Source organism: Tetrao urogallus, assembly GCF_951394365.1.
Source record: "Tetrao urogallus genome assembly, chromosome: 1".
NCBI lineage: Eukaryota > Metazoa > Chordata > Aves > Galliformes > Phasianidae > Tetrao > Tetrao urogallus.
In genome coordinates this window covers 137,738,627-137,759,065 of record NC_136813.1, presented here as the reverse complement: position 1 = coordinate 137,759,065, position 20,439 = coordinate 137,738,627, and the positions used below count along the sequence as shown (strand labels likewise).

Genomic DNA, 20,439 nt, shown 5'->3' with positions numbered 1-20,439 from the left:
AAATTGAGAAATGCAAGCAACTCATAATGATCTAGTCAAAGGACTGCAGAAATCAGATGGATCATCCTCAACATGGAAAAAATGAATGAATGCATTAAGCCAGTTCCTACAAAAGACACCATTTTCCTTGACTCAGTCTCCTATTCCTTTCCTCCATTATTTCATACAACTTTCACACTGAAAGATACCTCAAAGGATCATCAAATTAGACAAAAACTCTCCCAGTGTAACTTCGTACCCATTGTTTTCTCCATGTCACTAGTGGAGAAGTGAGCCTCTGACATCTCTGTAGTTGCCCTTTAGATGCTGGATGAGATCTCTCCAAGCCTTCTCTTTTCCATGGCAGGAAGATCCAACCCCTTCCATTTTTTCCTTGTAAGGTAGTTTCTCCAGCCCCCTTTGAGATCATCTTTGTGGCTTGCCTTTGGACCTTGTCCAATCTATCCACATCTTGAATTGAACCGTGGGGGCCAGAACAGGACACAGTACTTCACGAGCAGCCTGGTTCATATAGGCGCTAAGCCAAAATCTTCATGAGGCCGCTGCTACAGTACTGTGTCCAGACCCAAGGATGCCAGCACTAGAAAGTCACAGAGCTGTTAGCGGAAGTCCAGAGGAGGACCACAAGGATATCAGAGGGCTGGAGCTCCTCCCCTGTGAAGAAAGGCATAGAGAGCTGAACTCATTCAGCTTGGAGAAGAGAAAGCTTTGGGGCAATCTCATTGCGGCCTTCCAGTAGTTAATGGGAGCTCAAAAACCGGAGGGAAACCATTTTTCTTTTTTTTCCTACATGTCCTGATAGTGATTGCACAAGAGGGAATGGTTCTGAACTAGAAGGGGGCAGATTCAGATTATACATCAGGAGAAAATTTTTCACTCAGAGTGGCGAGGCACTGGCACAGCTGCCCAGAGAAGCTGTGGTGCCCCATCCCTGGATGTGCTCAAGGCCAGGTTGGATGGGGCCCTGAGCAGCCTGAGCTGCTGGGTGGCAGCCCTGCACAAGGCAGGGAACTGGAATGGGATGAGCCATTCTATCATCAAACAGCCACTGTTAATCCTACTAGAGGAGCACACTCACCTGAGTACCTGTAGTTGTAAAGATTCACTGTTGCTCAAGTGGAGCAGAACTGTGGATCTGAGGGGGCATTACTTCCCTTCACTCCTTTCTCAATCTCAGGAAGCAGAGAAACAGCTTCACTTGTGCTTCCTTGCAAGGAGGGTTTTCTCTTTTGGCAAACAGATACATTCTTCTCTCATGTTGCTTTGGATTGACATGCCTTAGCATTTCATTAGCATATTCATTTCCACAGTAAACCGCCAATAATTCTCAAGCCAAATAATGTATTTAAACAAAAGGGACTCTTGAAAGTCTTTCCTTCAATCAGTTTTGAAATATGTTTGCAATTAGCTCTATGCCCCTGAAAGAATTTTAGCTACTGCCTCCTCTCACATCTTGTTCAGTTCAATTCTCTGATCTTCTTCGAGTGCTCTCATTTTCTTGTTAATTTCAACCAGTTACTGTGGCATGTCAGATACTGCTCAGGTTGCTCTTCCTATTCCAACAACCACTATTTGGTTAATTCTCACCTCATTACTCTTTACAGATACCCATGCCCAGGTCATCTACTTCAGAACTTTGCCTGTATTCAATTGCAGAAGCAACTTTTTCACCTCTTTCAGTACCAAGTACAACACAGTCTACTGGACTTACCTTTCTAGATGCAATTTTACTACATGAGTAGTTTCCTATGTTAACCTCCACTTCCCTCAACACTAGCACGACACTTTGTACTTGCAAAGTGAGAAGAAGAGGAAACACGGTATGCCATCGTGGGAATATCTACTTTTCCTCAGCAGCTTACATATAGGTTTACAGCTCAGAAGTTTTTTTTCCTTCAAGTCTGTTACCTTCTTCTTAGGACATACAAGGTCCAGGCCAAAAGATCTCTAGGTTTTCAACAGCCTGATCCAAACAGTCTGACTTTTTTTTATTGACACTGCAGACAAAAATGCAGGCTCAGGATTCTTGATAGTATGTTTAATTAGACAACACCATATATCTTCCCCAAAATACTTCTCACCTCGGGGTTCAGTTCCACTCAGCATAGTTGCTGCCGCTACAGAAATGTCCCACCCTCCTTGCTGCACCTACCTGACCTCTGCCTCTTGTGTCTCCCACCAGATCTAATACATGAGCACCATGTGGTAAATCAGCTCAGCAAGTCAAACCACAGAAAAAAGAAGAAAAAAAAAAAAAAAAAGGAAAACAAGCAGGCACAACTCACTTTTTAGACATAATCTTACTGTTAAGAGTTTCTGAAGTTATAAACACGAATAGCTCAAATGTAGAAAGTTACGTAATACCTAATTATTTACCAAATATAAAAGTTGGTGGTATTTTCAATGTATTGTTTGGAAATATTCTGGTTTATTTCATTTCTACGCTATTTTACCTTTCTAAAAATGTCTGCTCAGTTATGGGAAAAAAAAAGTCAATTTAACCATCTAATGCTGCACATATACATTAACCATCTAATACATGCACATAAGAAGATGACCGATTTATGCTTTTAAGTATCAGACCTTATTAAATTTCAGATAATCACAGATGGAAGATGTTTCTATTAAAAAACTGAGCAAATATCTGTGCAAAAAGTAGGCAAGTACTACAGTAAACTTTTCAGTTTACCTGTCAAAAATGTCAGTCTGCCATTGCTCCAGTATTGTATCTGTTCAAGCTTAACAACGAAAGCCAAAATACTATTGCCTTTATTGCCAAAATTAAATAGAAGTCGCAAGTTATGCAAGCAGCATTTGAAAGCTCAGCTTCATAGAATGGGTTCTGAAAAGAAGAAACTTAGTAAGAAAGGAAGGAGCAATGGGACAAAGCTATTAAATTAGATAACGATAAAGGTTCAGTTAGAATTGCACACAACCTTCTCCCTGTGCTTCGGGATATAGGGATGTATTCAATATAATCACTGCGGTACCTAAAATCTCAGGAAAACAACACTGAAATATATTTTTTGCACAATGATTCTTTCATTCTTTAATTCCAGTCCACTTGGAGCAGGAGCTGCTAAGTTTTTGAGAATGTATATACGCTCTTATCCAAATACATAAATTATCAGTACTGTGCAACTGCTAGAATTTAAATACATTGCTAGAATGAAGAGAGAAAGGAGCATTACTTTTACAAATTATTTTGACACATTTTTGGTACAATCAGCATAATTATATGATGAAAGTGTTATGCGGAAAGCTGATTTTTCACGCAGTGAAAAACCTATTATTATTATTTTATATTATTATTATTACATAGTACTATAACTACTACAAATTACACAAATTGGAAGGGGCATAACTTTTCGAACTGCAGTTCAAGTCCACGCTCAGGTTATCCAAAGAGCTTTACTTTCAATAATGCCCTCGGAAGGCAAATAACCTTTTCACTAGCATGTAACAGTGTCAGGAAGAGACACAGTCCAGTTTAATTCATAATGGCATTAACCATCATGAATTACATGCAGCAGTTTAATGAGAGAAGTAATTATGCTGGTAATGGTTTCATGACAAGGCAGAGTTAACCTCACTGAAGTACTTCTGTTTAGCATCATCCATTAAGCACACACAAAACTTCTCTCTCCTTCCTACGTAAACTGACATTTCTGCTTATTCTTCCCAACTACACTGATTGCATTTAGTTGCTTTAAAAGAACATTTACAATTACTTCTCGTCCCTGCCCTTCTGAAATCACTGTGTTACAGAAATGAAGGTCTGAAGGAACCTAGACCATGCACTGTACATTGCTACCAAAATAAGCTGCCTCAAGAAGATCAGAAAAATCACATTTAAGTACAGCAGACGTGAAAACTAAACAGCGTGTCAGTGAGAGCAGAGAAAAAGGCTTTTAAAAGCTGAAATTGTATTTGAAGAACTTGTTCCGGTGTGAAAATGATTAGTTAAGATAAAACAGGATGACACCAGCAAGCAAATCATGGCCTGTGATTTATAGAAAAGAAGGAAAAAAAGAAAACTATATCAATCTGACCTGAAGGAAATTTCTTTAGCCCTTTAAAACTAACAATCGGCACAACAATATGAAGCAAAGCGCTCCTCTCAGGAATTCAGTCTCTCTGCTGCAGCTCACATTCTCATTGCCCTCCACCATTTTCCCAGTCTGACACACTAAGGAAGGGGAAAAATCAGTTGCCCAATCTTTAGATACTGTCTTAACAGACTGTCTTAACTACTAGATACATATTGAAGTAAATGAAAGCCATTCTATTTTCTCCACAAGTGACGTGGAAAAAAAGGCTTAACACTGAATTTAGAGTAGTTCTAAGAATAGGGGGGTCCAAATCATTTGAGCACAGCCATTACAAATGTCAGTGGTGGTCACAGCGCACAGTCTGCAGCAGTTTTGTGCTCCTGCTCAGTGGCAGTGCCCTTTTGTACAAGAAGCAGACATACCAGTTATTTGGTTCTGGGAGAGAGGCCACTAGAAGAGGAAGAAAGGAGAGAAATTAATTGAATCACAGGCAGTCTTTGAAGAGAAGCTGAGGTTCAGCCCAAAATGACAAGTTAGGAAGAAGCGACATGGTATAGCCTGCACTGATTTAACAGCTGGCAGCCACTAGCAGAGGCGAGTTATTTACTTAGTTCCAGCACTCTCCCTTCTCTGCAGTGGCCCCAGTACTTGCACGATGACAAAGCCACTTGTTTTCACCTGCCTACCTGACAGCAGAAACTAACCTAACCCGTTCAGTCCCTGTTTACCGAGCTAGTTTGCAGCGCAGTCAGACAACTATCAGAGCCAATCTATGAAAGGCAGTGGGACTGCGTAATCTTAAGAAGCAGAACTGCCTCGTTTGACGATGAAAGTCGCCAGACCCAGCCAGGCCTGCTGCATAGCTCTACCCTCATTAGTCACTAGCACTCAGAACTAGTATGAGTTAGTAGATTGCCAACAGCTTACACAACCAGATGGCAGGGAGAGATGCTCTTCTGAAATCGATCTGAAAAGCTGCCTAGAATTTAGCCATATTTTCTGCACAACAGAGAAGCAAGACGTTATCGCATGCAGAGATGCACATACTGGCACTGGGTGCAAAGTGAATGCCAGGTAAAGCAAACTTCTTTAGACAGCACAGCATCTAAGGTGATCTCAGTTTGACTACCTACAGGCACCCTGAGCCCTTCTTTGAAGAGATACTTAGCTTTGCAGTTCCTCGACATTTCCAGCTATCAGTAGCTTCAGCTGCAAGAACAGCTGCTGCAAGTGCTGGTTTTGTTTGACTTTTTTTTTTGTAGTTGTTTCTTCAGGAGTGGATCTTGGGGGTGTTTGTTTCAAGAGATTGAATAAAATAAAAAGCACTAACAGCTCTTGCACGCTCACTTGTAACAGTCTATGAACTCCAGAGCTACCTACACCCAAGCCTCACGAAAATCACGTAATATTGCATGCTTACATAACAAATCTCTAACAAGGGGCATCAGGCCAATCAACAGTTAGGTGATCTGCACCACATATTAAAAGTGTTTTTTGATTCGTTTGGGACACTGTTGCAGTACCTTCAGCTGTTCCACTTCCTTCCTAACATCTAGAAGAGCTGCCTGCTCCACTGCAATGAAGGGCCTGGGCTGCATATCCTACAGAACGCTGCCTGGTTATTATTCAGCTTCCCTAATGAAGATGAGCTATTTAGAAAGACCAGGTTGCCTAATAAAGATGAGCTATTTAGAAAGGTCGTGATGCATGACAAGTAGTACCAGTACTTTGTTATTTCATGCAATGCACATTCTGTAAATCTTTCAACATCTTGAGCAATGCTGTCAGTAGATACCATCAGATGTCTGAAGCTCAATCATAATAAAAGTTCTGGAGGCAAACAGGTGACAAACCCACAAAGGTTCCCCTCAGCCACTGACAGAAATGCCAAAAATGTCATTTTTTGACAGAAGTACAAAAAAAAAAAAAAAAAAAAAAAAAGCAAGAACCGGGCCCCTGCATTGGGCAATTTCAGGCATGCTTTGAGAACGCAGTTTTCAGTTCGCAGTGAGACAATACCTGCTCCTATCTCCCCCAGTCTAGCACCACTAAACAGTATCAGCACAATCTTAATACTCCACTGCTGCAAATCCCTTCTTCCTGGGTTACTTACTGTGGCTATTTTTACAGAAGGCAGCAACAGCAAATTTGCCTTCAGCCTGCTTTACACACCTCTTAATTGGGGCCTTAAACCGAATATACCATATCACCTAACTGCTTTTAAAGTTTCTGAACCAGATGGTGACCGGTTTTAAAGGCCTCCTAACACTCACCAGAACACTTGGTCTTTGCAGTTATGCCTAAAATGAATTTATTTCCTTCAAAATTTACATCATGAAATATCTCTCTTCCTTTAAGGAAAAAGGCTTAAAGCTATTTTTAACCTCCTCTGCTTCTCAGCTGTGCAATTCCTCTTCCCCCTCTCCCCCCCCAAACTACAATCCACTTCAGATACTGCCAAGAACTCTTGTCCCTTGATCAAGCTTTTTTGTTAACAGAATCATTTCTTCAGCTTCCAGCTACAAAAGAGTATATGATGTCCTCTATAGCACTGAAATACCTGACTTTTACATGGCAAATAGAGTTGCAGTCAATAGCAAGCAGAGACAGATGCTTCATTTTTGAAGAAATCCGAGAGCAAACTGGCTCATCATCTCTAGCTCGCCATCCTCCTTTCAAACGCAGATGGAGTAGCTGATTACATTAACTTCTATTTAAGCTATGATACAAGCAAACTGTTTCAGATACACAAATAATGAGTTTAAATATCAGATGTTACTTTGGCTGGCGGGCAGAGCTGTAAGTAGAATAAGCTCCTTCAATCAATTGGATAATGCCCATCATTTAGGGATCTTTATTGGATTTTCAGCTGCTTATAGAGGTCCAGAGGGGCCTACTGGCAAAACTGCATCTGTGTAGTCCATAACGTATCAATAAGTTGTTTCTACACATTATTCTATCTACAGTAATCTAACTGCTCAATCCTTCTCAGATGGATCTAATGAAGCATAGTTATTTTCAGGCCACGTGGAAACTTCAAATAGCACAGGAGAAAGCTGAACAGAGATTGGGAGTTGAGTTACATCAACACTAAGGTTTAATTTTATCTGCATCGATTATTTTTATTCTGGTTATAATTTGACACACTGATTTTAATCTAAAACTCTAAACAGTTCAGATCCAGGTTAGTGAAACCAGCTTCACTCTATCATAAACCATCTACAGTTATCTACATTACTTGCAAAAAGACAAATCACATCCTTCACTCTAGATTTTGCACACAAATCCTTTTAGAGATAATCTTTACATCACAGTCTGTGCAACCCACTTCTATACCTTCAAAAGGGGAAAAAAAACATATATAGGTATTAGTCTGGCACACATACATATAACTCTTATAATGCCTCCTTTCTCTTCATAGCAAGAGAAACACATAACATTGGAATAGAAATGCACACAGGAAGAAATAAAGCAGGAAGCAGAGATCTAATACAAGAGGTCCCCAAAAGTGAGCACAGACATTTACTATTCCTATAAAAAACACAAATGACATTAAGATTCACTTATTTCTAGGGGGAGGGGAGGAACAAACAAGAAGTTAATTCTTCAGAAGATTCCCAGCTCAAATTTTGCTTAATTTGATTGTGAGTGAAGACAGGAAGTCTGCCAAAAAAAGCAACACATCCAAGCATTTTATCTTGGGCGTCAATACAACAAGCAGTGATTATATGAAAATGTTTTGATATAAATTAAGTAAATGAAGTATTTGCAATTCAAGAATGAAAACACACATTATTACAGGTCTTCGGCTTTGTCTGCATCATATATATATATATATACACAGGAGACCAACAGGCTGGAATGCAGCTCTGCGGAATCATAGAATCATAGAATCACCAAGGTTGGAAAAGACCTAAAAGATCATCCAGTCCAACCGTTCACCTATTCCCAATAGCTCCCTCTAAATCATGTCCCTCAACACAACATCCAGCCTTTCCTTGAACACCCCTAGGCTCGGTGACTCCACCACCTCCCTGGACAGTCCATTCCAGTGCCTGACCACCCTTTCTGAAAAGTAATACTTCCTAATGTCCAGCCTGAATCTCCCCTGCCGTAGCTTGAAACCATTCCCTCTGGTCCTATCACTAATGTCAGGAGAGAAGAGGCTGACCCCCAGCTCACTACAACCTCCCTTCAGGAAGTTATAGGAAGGAGTTCACAGCTCTGGCAATCAGCGAGCTGACCATGACCCAGTAAAGCAACCATAGCAGAGGGCTGAAAGCATGTTGGGCTGCATCACCTCGGTTGCTCGCAGGTAGAGGGAGGCAATCTTCCCCTCTGCTCAGCACCAGCGTGGCCACACCTGCAGGGCTGGATCCAGTTCTGGGATTCTCAGTACAAGAGCAACAAGGAGTCATTGAAACAAGTCCAGCCAAGTGCCACAGAGAGAGCAAAGAACCAACCCTTCAGATGAGGAGCATTGAGAGCTATGAATCTTCAGCCCTGACAAAGGAGAAGGTGCAGGGAACCACCTGGAGGGAAGAGGCAGACTTTTCACAGCAGCGATGGGACAAGAGGCAACAGTCACAAACTGAAACACACGTGGTCCCATTTGAACACAATTATTTTTTCTTTTCATTTTTTAGTTTTTCTTTGTTACCGTGAGGTCAGCCAAACACTGGAAGACATTGCCACAGCAAGGGTGCTGTGAAGTCTGTGGTTGTGGAGATGCTCAGAATCCAGCTGGATGCTTTTCTGAGCAGGCTGTTCTAACTGTTCTTGTTTGGGTAGTGGGGTGACTAGATGATTCTTTCTAACAGTTCAGCGATCCTGTGCAAGTTTTCTGGGTCTATCACTACTCTTATATATCTGGTTTAAATCAAAAAATAATCCAACTGCTAGATTTGCTCCACAATGTTAATAGTGGATTAGTTAAAAAAAGTGTGCAATAGGATTTAGCCTTGGAATAAAAAGCTGTAAGAAAGGAATACTTCCAAATTCATAATAGAGAAAAACTACGGGAAATTGTAAGAACGGGGAAGAAGGGTATATCTGCATGAAGGCATCAGAGCAATATCAAAGTTAGGGCATAGACCCCCTAACAACTACCTACATTCATGACAGCCATCCACAGAGGTATCTGAACTCCTCTCACACTTCACTGCTTGACCTGAGAATTCCCAGAGCTCTGTCTATTCCCACTCACCTGTTACTGCACGCCAAGCACACTCACAAGGCAGCCAAGCAAAGCACAGTTGTCACACTTTCCCACAACAGGGCACTGAGATTACAGAGTACAGTTCAGGGATTAGAAGGGGACAAATTACTTTGTTTCTCCAAGAGAGGTGGACAGCAGAGTTCACTCTGGTTGTTGCAGCTGAAACCCACACATCTCCAGGGAATGCTCATCTCAGGGCTACTTTGATTACCTTATCTTCCCACTGAGGCTCTTACTCTGCAGAAAAGGATCCAAGAATTACGGCTAGAAAAGAATGTAACACAACCCAAACAACCTCCTGGTTAGGGCACTCAGACATAGCCAAGATTATCTTCAGTCCTGCTCCTGCCCTTCTCGAACACAAACAAGTGAGCACGTGTTACTGCACAACCTCTTTTGTGCCCTAAAACATACTAATGCTTTTTCTTAAGTCTATTGATCAATTTAATACTGTTTCCTATAGGAAAAGGAAAGTGCAACCCAGTTATGAATGCATTTGTTGGGGGAAGAAAAAAAAACAATTTCAGGAACTGGTAAGAAGGACTTTAAATGTGCCTAACACCTGTCTCTTCAAGCTATTTGAAGAGTGACAACTCCCCAACATTACAATATAATTTGTTGTACATCTGCTTAAATACATCCAGAGTAAGCTTTCTCAAAAAGGAAGTTTTCTTGCAGCAATTCAAACCTTAGAGTTGCATAAGATAACCTCAAACTGAATATTCATCTTCAGAAAACACAAGAATTAAGACTGTACATGATGAAGCCAGTTCAGGTCAGATTGCACCCAGAATAGGAAAGAATACAGAAATATATATTCTGTATATATTGTACACAATATGTTGTAAAGATACAGAAACTTGTGTTTAAAATTAAATTCACGCTGAACATCACTTATTTTCTGTACACCTTAAAATTGCTTCCATCAAAAACTCAACCATATATTTGTGCCAGCATCAGCAAGCTCATGGCTGCAACAGAACAGGTCTTCTACATGTCACTCAGCAGAGCTTGGTCCCAGTAGCAGCTATTTTAACAGGTTTGGTTCTCATTGTTTTTTTTTTGTTTGTTTGTTTTTTTCCTCCTTTGTTTATTTTACATGAAGAAAGTAATGTTCAAATTTACAAGATTGATCATCGGACCGTATTTAAAAGCCAGAGCTTTATTTCCCAACTTGTACAACTTTCTCGTGATTTTGCCTCCTTTCCTCGTCCCCCTCCCACATAACATCACTAGGTAAGATTGAATCAAAACCAAAATGAAATTAGATGTAGTGCTACTGCATTAAAAATGAAGATTTGGCAGCTATCAATGAAATTCACAGGCATTCAAGTCACAGACATGCTCTGACACTCATGCTAGGAAAAGAAGTGCTACAAGGGCACTGACATGCAGTGAACAGCACTGTAGAGTTCTCCTACCTATTTCTTAATGTAAGGAAGCAACTTTTGGGAAAAATACCAGCTGCACGTGAGGCACGTATTCAGTTTTGTGAGAAGCAGATAAGAGTACCTCACATTAACAAGCCAAGCACTGGCACGAACAGAGATAACTTCCTTCCTCCAATAGACAAAACTTCAACTTCTCTTACCTAAATGAGTCTGTACAGTACCCACTACTAGAACTAGCTAGAAGTAAGAATTTTTACACATCTAGAGAGAGTTTCGGTTTTCTTTAAGACCCCCACTTTGCTAGCCCAATCACTCAATACTGACAGCTAGAAGTCACTTTTTTAGCAAGAATAAGAGCAGCATTCAAAGCTACTTCTTCATGCTCATTACAAGAGCAGCACATTTTACTGAAGCACTAAGAGACTTCAAACAATGTCCCCAGAGGTCCCAGAAACTGACACAGGAGAGCACAGCAGCAGCAAGTTGCTGCTCATTTTCCCATCACGTTGACGTACCCTCAGTGCAGACAAGCACTGAAGTAAGAACTCAGTTTGAGATTTAACAGATCACATGTAGACATCGTTTTTGTTAACATGCTTGTGGTCCTTTCCTTCATAAACACAGCACAGTGAAACGCCCACAAGGACAGTTCATTTGGCCCTGAGGCTGTGGCAGGCCAACATGGTGAAGTTAGAAAGCATTCTCCTCAGAGGCTGAGGGGCAACATTTGCGTGGGCACAACATCACATCAGCATGCCTGTCCTGGTGCTGCTCCAAGCCACCCGCACGGCTCACCGCTCTGCCCCCAGCACTCCCACGAGGCACGTGTTGGCTCTGCAGTGACTCAGCCCACCTCTGCTGTTCCCAACACCGCACTCTGCAAGCCAACTGCGTGATGTAGTCATCTACTGAATAGCTCTGAGTGATGTTACTGAAACAAAACTAGAAACCCATACCACTGGCAAGCCAAGCAGAAGTTTTACAAGCGGTTTGGCTTAGTAAGACACAGCAATTTGTTTGGCTGCTTTTCATTTACACAATTTGGCCTTTGTCTATCCATCCCCAAACATCAATATCCCAAAAGGAAAATGTCAGTCTGTTCAGAAAATACTGCCTGATAGCCGGTAAGAATGACAGATCAGATCAATCCTACATCCTGAATATCAAAGGCTTCATTTCTCAGAACGTCACCTCTCCTCTCACTCATTTTCATGAGAAGTGCTTTAAGAGCTTTTAAGTGAATAAAGCATTAACGTAAATGGAACAAACAATTAAATTTATGAAATGAATTTGCCAGCCTACACACGATATCAGCTCAGCCTCAAATGAAAATAAATAGACTTCTTCATACCGCAACGCATTAAAAATTTACAGCAGTCATCCTCACTCCAGTTGGATTTTCAGACAGAATGATGCTGAAGAGTTTTAAGGAAGCTTTCTTACTTTGTAGCAAACGTCAGCATTTACGGCTGCCTGAGCAACAACAACTTCAGTATTTTCAATGAGAAAGGCCAATTTTAAATTCTACTTTAGTTAATGCTGAAGTAATGGAGAAAACAGTATTAAATATTAATTCCATTCAAAAGCAGAATTGACCTGAGGAAATGTAACTAGCCACATAAGCCCACATCACCACCATATAGCAGACTTCTGAAGGCTATTCATACCCCACAGATTGCTATTTCTATGCATTCATGAGCTAATGCTACAGTACATTAGAAAGGACTAGCAGATGAGAAATAGCTTTGCCTTTTTAAAAGCTGTACATTTCACTAAAATCTCCCTTCTACATTACCAGTAAAGGCACAGTGATATGGCTAATTGGATGCTCGTACTTCAGCAATGAGACAACTGTAAAGCTTTTTGTGTTTTTTAAGCAAGCACACTGTACCTGTGAAAGCGTTCACTGATTACTCAGAGCTGTTCTGAGACAATGGTGTTTTGTTTTAAAATTATGTAGGGCAAGTATAAATATTTATGTGAAGACTATGAGTTCATCTTCAATTTGTGCCAACTGTCATGTAAACAGAGCACAGACACTATCGCGTGGCCTTTCAAAGGATGATATAGGAAGTGCACATAAAACTGAACCGAGCTCATGAAAGCTGCTAACGAATACGGTAACCGTCCACAAAAAGCTAGAAACCACAAATGAAGAGTGAAAACAAAATTAATGTGATTTTTTTGCCCACTGGCAGTTAACAGAATGAAACTCCACTGCGAGGCTTAATTTGTTTTATTACCGCTGTGTTTCCCTAAGAGAGCTCAGCATTATAAACAAATCAACAGATCGAGATAAGTTGAAAGAAAAAGGAATACATTTCATTTTTGATGGGTGCCACAGTGCAGAACAGAGACATCAGCGCACCGAGCAGCCGCCTCCTACCCACACCTCTCTCACCTCTGCAGTTTGCAGACATATGAGTCACAAAACTGAGCCTTTGGAAAACATTTTAATTCCTCGGTCAAATTAAGCACGTATTTAATAAAGTATAGGAAAAGAAGATATAGAAGTGCTATGTAAGCATCAACAAATGACATTCTGACATACAAGATCATCATAAATTAACTGACCAATAACAAATTCACTGTTTGCTATTTAAACTACACAAACCCATGACCTTCATTTATATTATGAAGAACGGCTAAAACGAAAACAATGGTATCAGTAAGGCTGATGTTGATCAATCACAGCATTACAAGAAACCAGAAGGTACTGTTTAAGTCATAAATGCTGAATCTTTGCATATTTAACTAACATTTAATAGGCAATGAATTTTTACACTGGAAATTAAAACCAATAGCATTCTAAGCACTGTTTAGAAGCTCCCTAAAATCCTGTCACAACCCTAATTCCAAAAGCTCAGGTATGGCTCCCCCCAACATTTCTCCTAGAAATGCTGATTGGACAATGTTTTGCTTTTTTCTCTTGTTCCTGTTACTATGCCAGAATGCATATTCTAAACTAGCTGCTATGTTTTATCCCAGGACATCAAATAAGAAACAAACAAAAAAAAAAACCACAAACCAAGTTACAGGTCTAAAGGAAAGCAGCGTTAACTTGCAGATGCGCACATACTTCAAACAAAGCCGGTTTTGCAAGAAAACTGGAAAGGACAAACTTCATACATATAATACCACATGTTATTGCAGCTTCAAAAATGAAGAAATTTGAATACTTACCGTTTACAGTGCTTATTATGGTAGAATACATCTACTTTAATATATATTAATCAGCCTTCCCACTTCACAGATGGGAACAGAGGGGGGAGGAAACACGGCTTACTCAAATTAAGACTATAAAAGGATTTGAAACAATCAATTACACAAATGCTAGTCTGGGATCTTTATTACTACTAGTTTCTTCTCAGTTTAACCCAAACCACTTCAGCTTTGGTACTGCTAGAGTCACTGAAATTCCTTAATTCTTTGGTAGAAGACACAGCTCACAGGACTTGAGTTCAAGCCTCCACCTCACAGTAAGGAAACAAGGCAAAACCAAAGACAAGAAAGAACAAAAACGTGTTAACTTCTCCTGAGGTCTAAAACATACCACTAGTTTCCAAGAGAAGAATTTAAAGCTTGCATATCATAGAAGCCAGCAAGTCAGCACAACAGCCTCTGGTGCCAGATGAAAGCTCTAATGACCAGACAACGATTTGTTGATTCAGCTCAGGCTCCTGAACATATGTAGATGTGTCTCACAGTTACAAGGTGTTAATTTTCAATAAACAGAAGATCCACACCAAAAGGCATTTGTAACAGTCTTTGCAGCCATCTCTTGCCCCCTGTAAGAGAAGCTCAGGAGTTTCACGCATCTCTACAGCTGGGACATCTCTGGGCCGCACAACGCAGCTGCCGGGGGGTGTCTCACCCACCGAGGACTCCAGTCAACGAGCACTCGGATCTGGGTCGAGCACATCAGGCGCAAGGCAGCTTGCATCTGCAGACTGAGACACAGAAATGTTCCACTTATCCCAACAGGGCAGCTGCCTCATCTCTCCTCACCCACTGTCATCCTCTCCAGCAACACAGCTCTGAGCGGTGCACTGTAAATGTCTGACACTTATCCCAGTCCACGACGAGGCCGTTGTGCCCAGCAAAAGAACGGTTTTGGTCAGTTTTCTGAGCAGAGCTGACTTATCAAGCAATCAGACAAGCACTGACCCAGCAAAAGAGAAATTACAGGAGCCGGCAGTCAGGAACAGGCCGGCCTCTCCGAGCAGCAAAGGGTTGGTGGAGCCCATCGTGCAGAACCTTGTGTACAGCCTCGAAACAAAGAACCAATTCAGGAAAGGCAGCCTCTATAGCATATACTTTTCCTTCTTTTCTTGAAGAGTCAACCAGCCCCTGGAGTACAAAGCAGGGCAGTGGGATACATGGCACCCTCTTAACAGCTGCAAGAGGGAACCCTGACTTCGGAGCAGAGATCAGGCTAAGGAACAACCAAGAAATGTTATGTTTCTTCAGAGACTAAAGGAAGAACATGTTCAAATCTATATAAATAGCAGAAAAACTCTCCAGGAATTCATACCTCAACGTACTTGCAATTTAAATAATCATTCTCAGAAAGTACATGAGTCACCTTACTTTTCAAATGATGCTACTTCATGGCAGAGTTGTAAAAAACATCAAAAGCTAAATGGCAAACTTCTACATCTGCCATCCAGGATAAGGGAAAAAAGTTCTTTCAAGAAGGCTTTACAGAACACAGAATTAATCTTGAGAGCAAGAATCATCAATTTAGAAACGATTACATAGAAATGCAATCAGTTGGGTTTCATGTAGAAACAGAGGTACATCCATATGTATGTACTGGAACAGGTTGCCCAAGGAGGCTGTGGATGCCCCACCTCTGGAGGCATTCAAGGCCAGGCTGGATGTGGCTCTGGGCAGCCTGGTCTGCTGGTTGGTGACCCGGCACATAGCAGGGGGTTGAAACTCGATGACCACTGTAGTCCTTTTCAACCCAGGCCATTCTGTGATTCTGTGATTCTATGATACGTACATTACACACAGTTGAGAGCAGAATTTCCTTTACTGCCCCCTAACCTGACCAAATAAAACATTGATTTCTAAGCTACCGAGTTTCATTTACAAATCACTGAAGATGCAACCGCACACAAAGTTGCACTAAGGTGGATGGGCATTTCTTTCCTCTTCATGAGGAACTGGAGAGGGCACGGCTTTGCTGACATAATGATGAAGTTTTAAGAAGAATCCTTAATTTTGAACAAAAGAGATGCTCCCTCCTCTTCCCCCATCGTTCTGGCTTTGAAGAATAATACATTACCTTCATTTCAAAAAAAAAAAAATATATATAATTTTTAATGTAAAAAAAAAAAAAAAAAACCATCAAAAAAGGTGCTTGCATTTTAAATAGCAAATATTGTTTGGGGAGCAGGATTCCTATACTTGACAAAATAGGCAAACTGCATAAATCACTGGATAATTTCTTACCCTACCTGCCACTGAGACATGTTGGAAGCTCAGCGTACGCTCGCTGACAGACAAAACATCGCTGGAGAAGTGCCATGCAGAAAGCTGCACAGGGACACTTACAGTTTTTAATTGTCAGTTTGACTGACTTCTCCATGCTTTGTTATAGCCAGCGCTGTACCAGCGCAGCTTCACAAAGCACACAGCCTCAGAAAGCTAACTCCGTGATTATTTATTTCTCAAGCATTTCAGACAACATTACATTGTGCAAACAAAAGCTGCATCACATGCTTAAAAAAAAAAAGCATAAGTTCATTCAAATCTACTTCAAACCCAGTACATGAGAATAAGTGACATCTATGCAATGCCCCTAGATTAAGTTGAGTACACGAGTCATGGATAGGATAAAAAAGGACAAAGACTTCCATGCTGACAATAGGATTTCTGCACAGTCCAGACACATTCTAAGAATAGCTAGCTGTACATCAGGGCCATGTGCCTGCCCACACCACACACCTTTAACCTTACACAGACAATATGTATCATTATGATAAAAGAAGGCAGGACACGGCTGACTTAATAACTGTGAAAGAGCATCAAATTGGAGACTGAGAAGAATCACAGAATGACCAGGGTTGAAAAGGACCATAGTGGTCATCAAGTTTCAACCCCCCTGCAATGTGGAGGGTTGCCAATCACCAGACCAAGCTGCCCAGAGCCACATCCAGAAGAATGCCAAGGGTTAGGCAAGGACACCAGGTAACATCAGAAGACAAAGCCCAGAGCTTACACAGGTGCAAGGAGCTACTGAATAGCCTCAAGGAAAAGTTGAACACACAGCAAGGTAAAGGAGTTTTTCTGCTAGAGTATATTCCATACAAGGCAGAAAGGGACAGGCGGCTTAGGGGGGCATTTATAAGAACAAATGAATAGGTAGATATGGAAATAAAGGGACTGACAGTTTGTCTGTCTTCTGCAAAGCACCAAGGAAACTACGAAGCCCACAGCACACAAACACACGTTACAGTCTTCTGTTCAGCAGACTGTAACTGCACAAGGCTGTGGCCGGGTGCTCAGCCTGTATACAGAGCAACTAAACCCAGAGCGTAGGCTCATAACCTCGTAAGGCACATCACCATGTTTGCCAGAAGAAAGGAAACACATATTTGCTAGCATTAATATATGGACAACAGTAAACCAAAGTGGTCATTTGGAGTTGGGCAGTGCAGGATGAATGCTCCAGCATCACACAGAGCATAATGGGGCTGGCACACATCTGTCAGAGCTGCAGGCTGCACAGCACTGAGGCACTCTCCTGACTACACACGGGAAGGCAGCAAAGAGCCTCTAACACAGCAGTGAGTACTGCCAGCACGACACAGCCTTCACGAAGCATGGCTTTACACGCTTCCTAATGAAGTCACAACAATTTCAACGCACAGGCTGGAAGAGAGGAGCAAGAAGCCAATTCACCCAGAACTTTAAGATCTCAGGCCGTGGCGTTTTCCTTCAGAAACCCGGCAGCAGCCTCCTGTCGCTCCAACCAATGGAAGGAGTCCTCGGAGCAGAGCGCAGCTGGGAGAGGACAGAGACCTCCCACGGCCCGTCCCTTTGTCACCGGCCGGCAGCACGCAGCCAGAGCCCAAGCACGGCGGCTGCCAGCTCCTCCGAGCAGCCTCCCCCACACACCTGGGGCTCCCGAGCAGCTCGGTATCACTGCCCTACTGACTATGCGGCAGCACAGTGACTGCTGTAACCTTTATGCAGCCCCAGACTTCGCAGAGCTGTGCAGCGGTCCATCGCAGCTTATTATCAGTCAACGCTCTTCTTCTATGAACACCTTCAGTAACCAGCGTGGCTGGAACTGAGCGATATCAGTACCAGGGAGTGGCGTTTTGGTCCAGGCGATCAGAGTAATTGCCAGTTCAGAGTTAGAGGCGTACACAGAGACATGGTGAGCCTCAGACCTGCACCTTTACTGCAAGGAGCAAGTTCTGACAAACTTACACAGAGCTCCCATAATCCAAACAAGCCACTGCGCTTCCAGCTCTAAACAGCGAGACGCTGTCCTTAAAGGCGTGACAACCGCGTTTTGCCCGTTTTTACAGTTTACGGAGCTGCCTGAATATATTTTCCTATACCGTGCATTGAGTCGAGAGAAACCCAAGCGCAAAAAAACAACCAGAGCAAGTCAGCAGCCGAAAAACTGGAAGCGCTCCTCTCTCATTACGGCACGGAAGCCGCGAAGCGCGGTGACGGCAGCCGGATAACAGCCGGGCACGCACCCCGCTTCCAGCCAGGGCTCTCCGCCCGCTCCCGACCCCGCTCCGTGCGGGAGCCCCGCTCGGTGCCGCGCCGCGCCGGCAGGGGGCACCACAACCGCCAGCCGCCCGTTTTTGTGACGGGGTATTTAAATGTCCGCTGTCAATCACCGCGCACTTCCTACGCCGCCGCCGGGGCTCCCCGCATAATGGGGACGGCCGCCGGGCCCCGCCGAGCCCCGCGCCGCGAGCCCCCAACTTGCTCCTTTGTTCGGCCGCCCCCCCGGCCGGCAGCCCGCTATTATCCGCGTACAGACACGCGCACGCCAGACGGCCGCCCGGCACCGGGCTTCGGCCGTCACCGCGCGAACAAAACCCGCGGAGACCCGCGGCCCCCGGCTCGCAGCCCCCGCGTCCCGGCGCGGAGCCACAGAGACGCGTCCCCCAAGCCGCCGCAACTTTGGGCACGGGGGCCCGCGGCCGCCGCCGCTCGCTCCCACCGCGTGCCCGGGGCCGGCACCGCGCCGGGAGCGACCCGACCGCGGAGCGAAGGGCGAACGAGCCGGTGAGGTCGTGGCCATTGTCCGCCGGCCGGTACCGGTCGGGGGGTGCCCGCCGCCTCGCCTCGCCCCGTCGTCGCCGCCGTCCCGCGCCCCGCCGCTCGCCGCCGCCCGTCGGCGCCTACCTGCCGTGGAACCAGTCCTTGCAGATGTCGCACTCGATCATGAAGCGACTCACGTCGTAGGGCTCCCGACACACGCAGTACACGGGGGTGGCGGCGGCCGCCGCCGCTCCGGCCATCTTTAAAGAACTCCCTGACTGAGGCGCCCGCCGCTCCTCCCCCGCCCGCCGCCGCCGCCGGCACCAATAACAACAGCGCGCGTGCCAGCCCCACACGCCGCGCGCGCCCCGCCGCCCAGAGGCAGGCGGCGCGGGAGCGAGCGGACAACAGCGCGCGGGGACGCGCGCACGTGCGTCACCCGGCCCCCGCGGGGGGGGGGGGGAAGGGGGAGCGAGCCCCCGCGCCTGCGCTCCGCGGGCAGCCCCGCACTTCCCACTGATCGTGCGCGAGGAGCGGGCTCCCATTGGTTGCCGGGAGGGGGAGCGCACGTGCCGCCCGCCCGCCCCTCCCCTCGGGGGGCGGGGAGAGGGGAGGCACGCGCTGGCCCGCCCCCCTCCCCCGGGCCGTGTCACGCGGGGAGGCGGTGGGGGAGGGGCAGGGTGCCGCGAGGACACGGAGAGAAAGAGCGCGGGCCACGGCGCGCGCCTACCCTCCATCCCCCCCCCCCCTCCTTCCCCTTCTTACGTAACCGCGGCGGAAACAGCCGAGCAGCGCCGAAAACACCCGAAGGTCGGGCTGCCCGCGCAGGCGCAAAAGCGTACGAGCGCATACAGGCTCGGCGAGGGGTCGGAGGGGTCTGTGGACGGTGCTGTCAAGGTCTGGTGGGCCAGCGCCTTACCCTGACAGACTGTCCGCGCCGACAGCATTGCCCTGTTCGCTCCTCTGCCCCTAACTAACAGCAAGGGGCCGTCCTGTTTCCTAATGCGTCCCTGTATTTCCACAACTTGGAATACAGCCACGGATGCACCACCAATCCAAAGAGTTTAACAGCAGTAGAAAGGACTGGGGTAAGTAACAAATGGTGGTTTCAAGGTATCTGGAAACAGTATGTTCCAGAGCATCTTCATAGAATCACGGGATCATTAAGGCTGAAGAAAACCACTGAGATCACCCAGTCCAACCACCAGCCATCCCCACCATGCCCACTGCCCCCGTCCCTCAGTACCACATCCACACGGCTCCTGAACACCTCCAGGGACGGTGACTGCACCACCTCCCTGGGCAGCCTGTGCCACTGCAGCTACACTCCTGCTGAGCAGAAATGTTTCCTAATATCCAACCTGAACGCCCTCTGGTGCCATGAGGCTATTGCCTCTCATCGTATCACTGTGCCCAAGGAGGCTGTGAATGATGGAACCCCATCCCTGGAGGCATTCAAGGCCAGACTGGATGTGGCTCTGGGCAGCATGGTCTGGTGGTTGGCAACCTTGCACATGGTAGGGCGCTTGAAACTAGA

At 44.7% G+C, this 20,439-nt stretch overlaps 1 protein-coding gene across 1 annotated transcript in view; it reads right to left on the bottom strand.

The window, feature by feature from the left end:
- The window catches only part of KDM7A (lysine demethylase 7A), a gene marked incomplete at both ends in the record, with an annotated part of 55,302 nt that extends 36,140 nt beyond the window's left edge, over window positions 1-19,162 (bottom strand). Inside the window, one exon of the mRNA XM_079548785.1 lies at window positions 19,047-19,162. Within this exon, the coding sequence (XP_079404911.1) occupies window positions 19,047-19,162 (116 nt within the window). The remainder of the gene's footprint in view (window positions 1-19,046) is intronic.
- Between the last annotated feature and the right edge of the window lie 1,277 nt (window positions 19,163-20,439).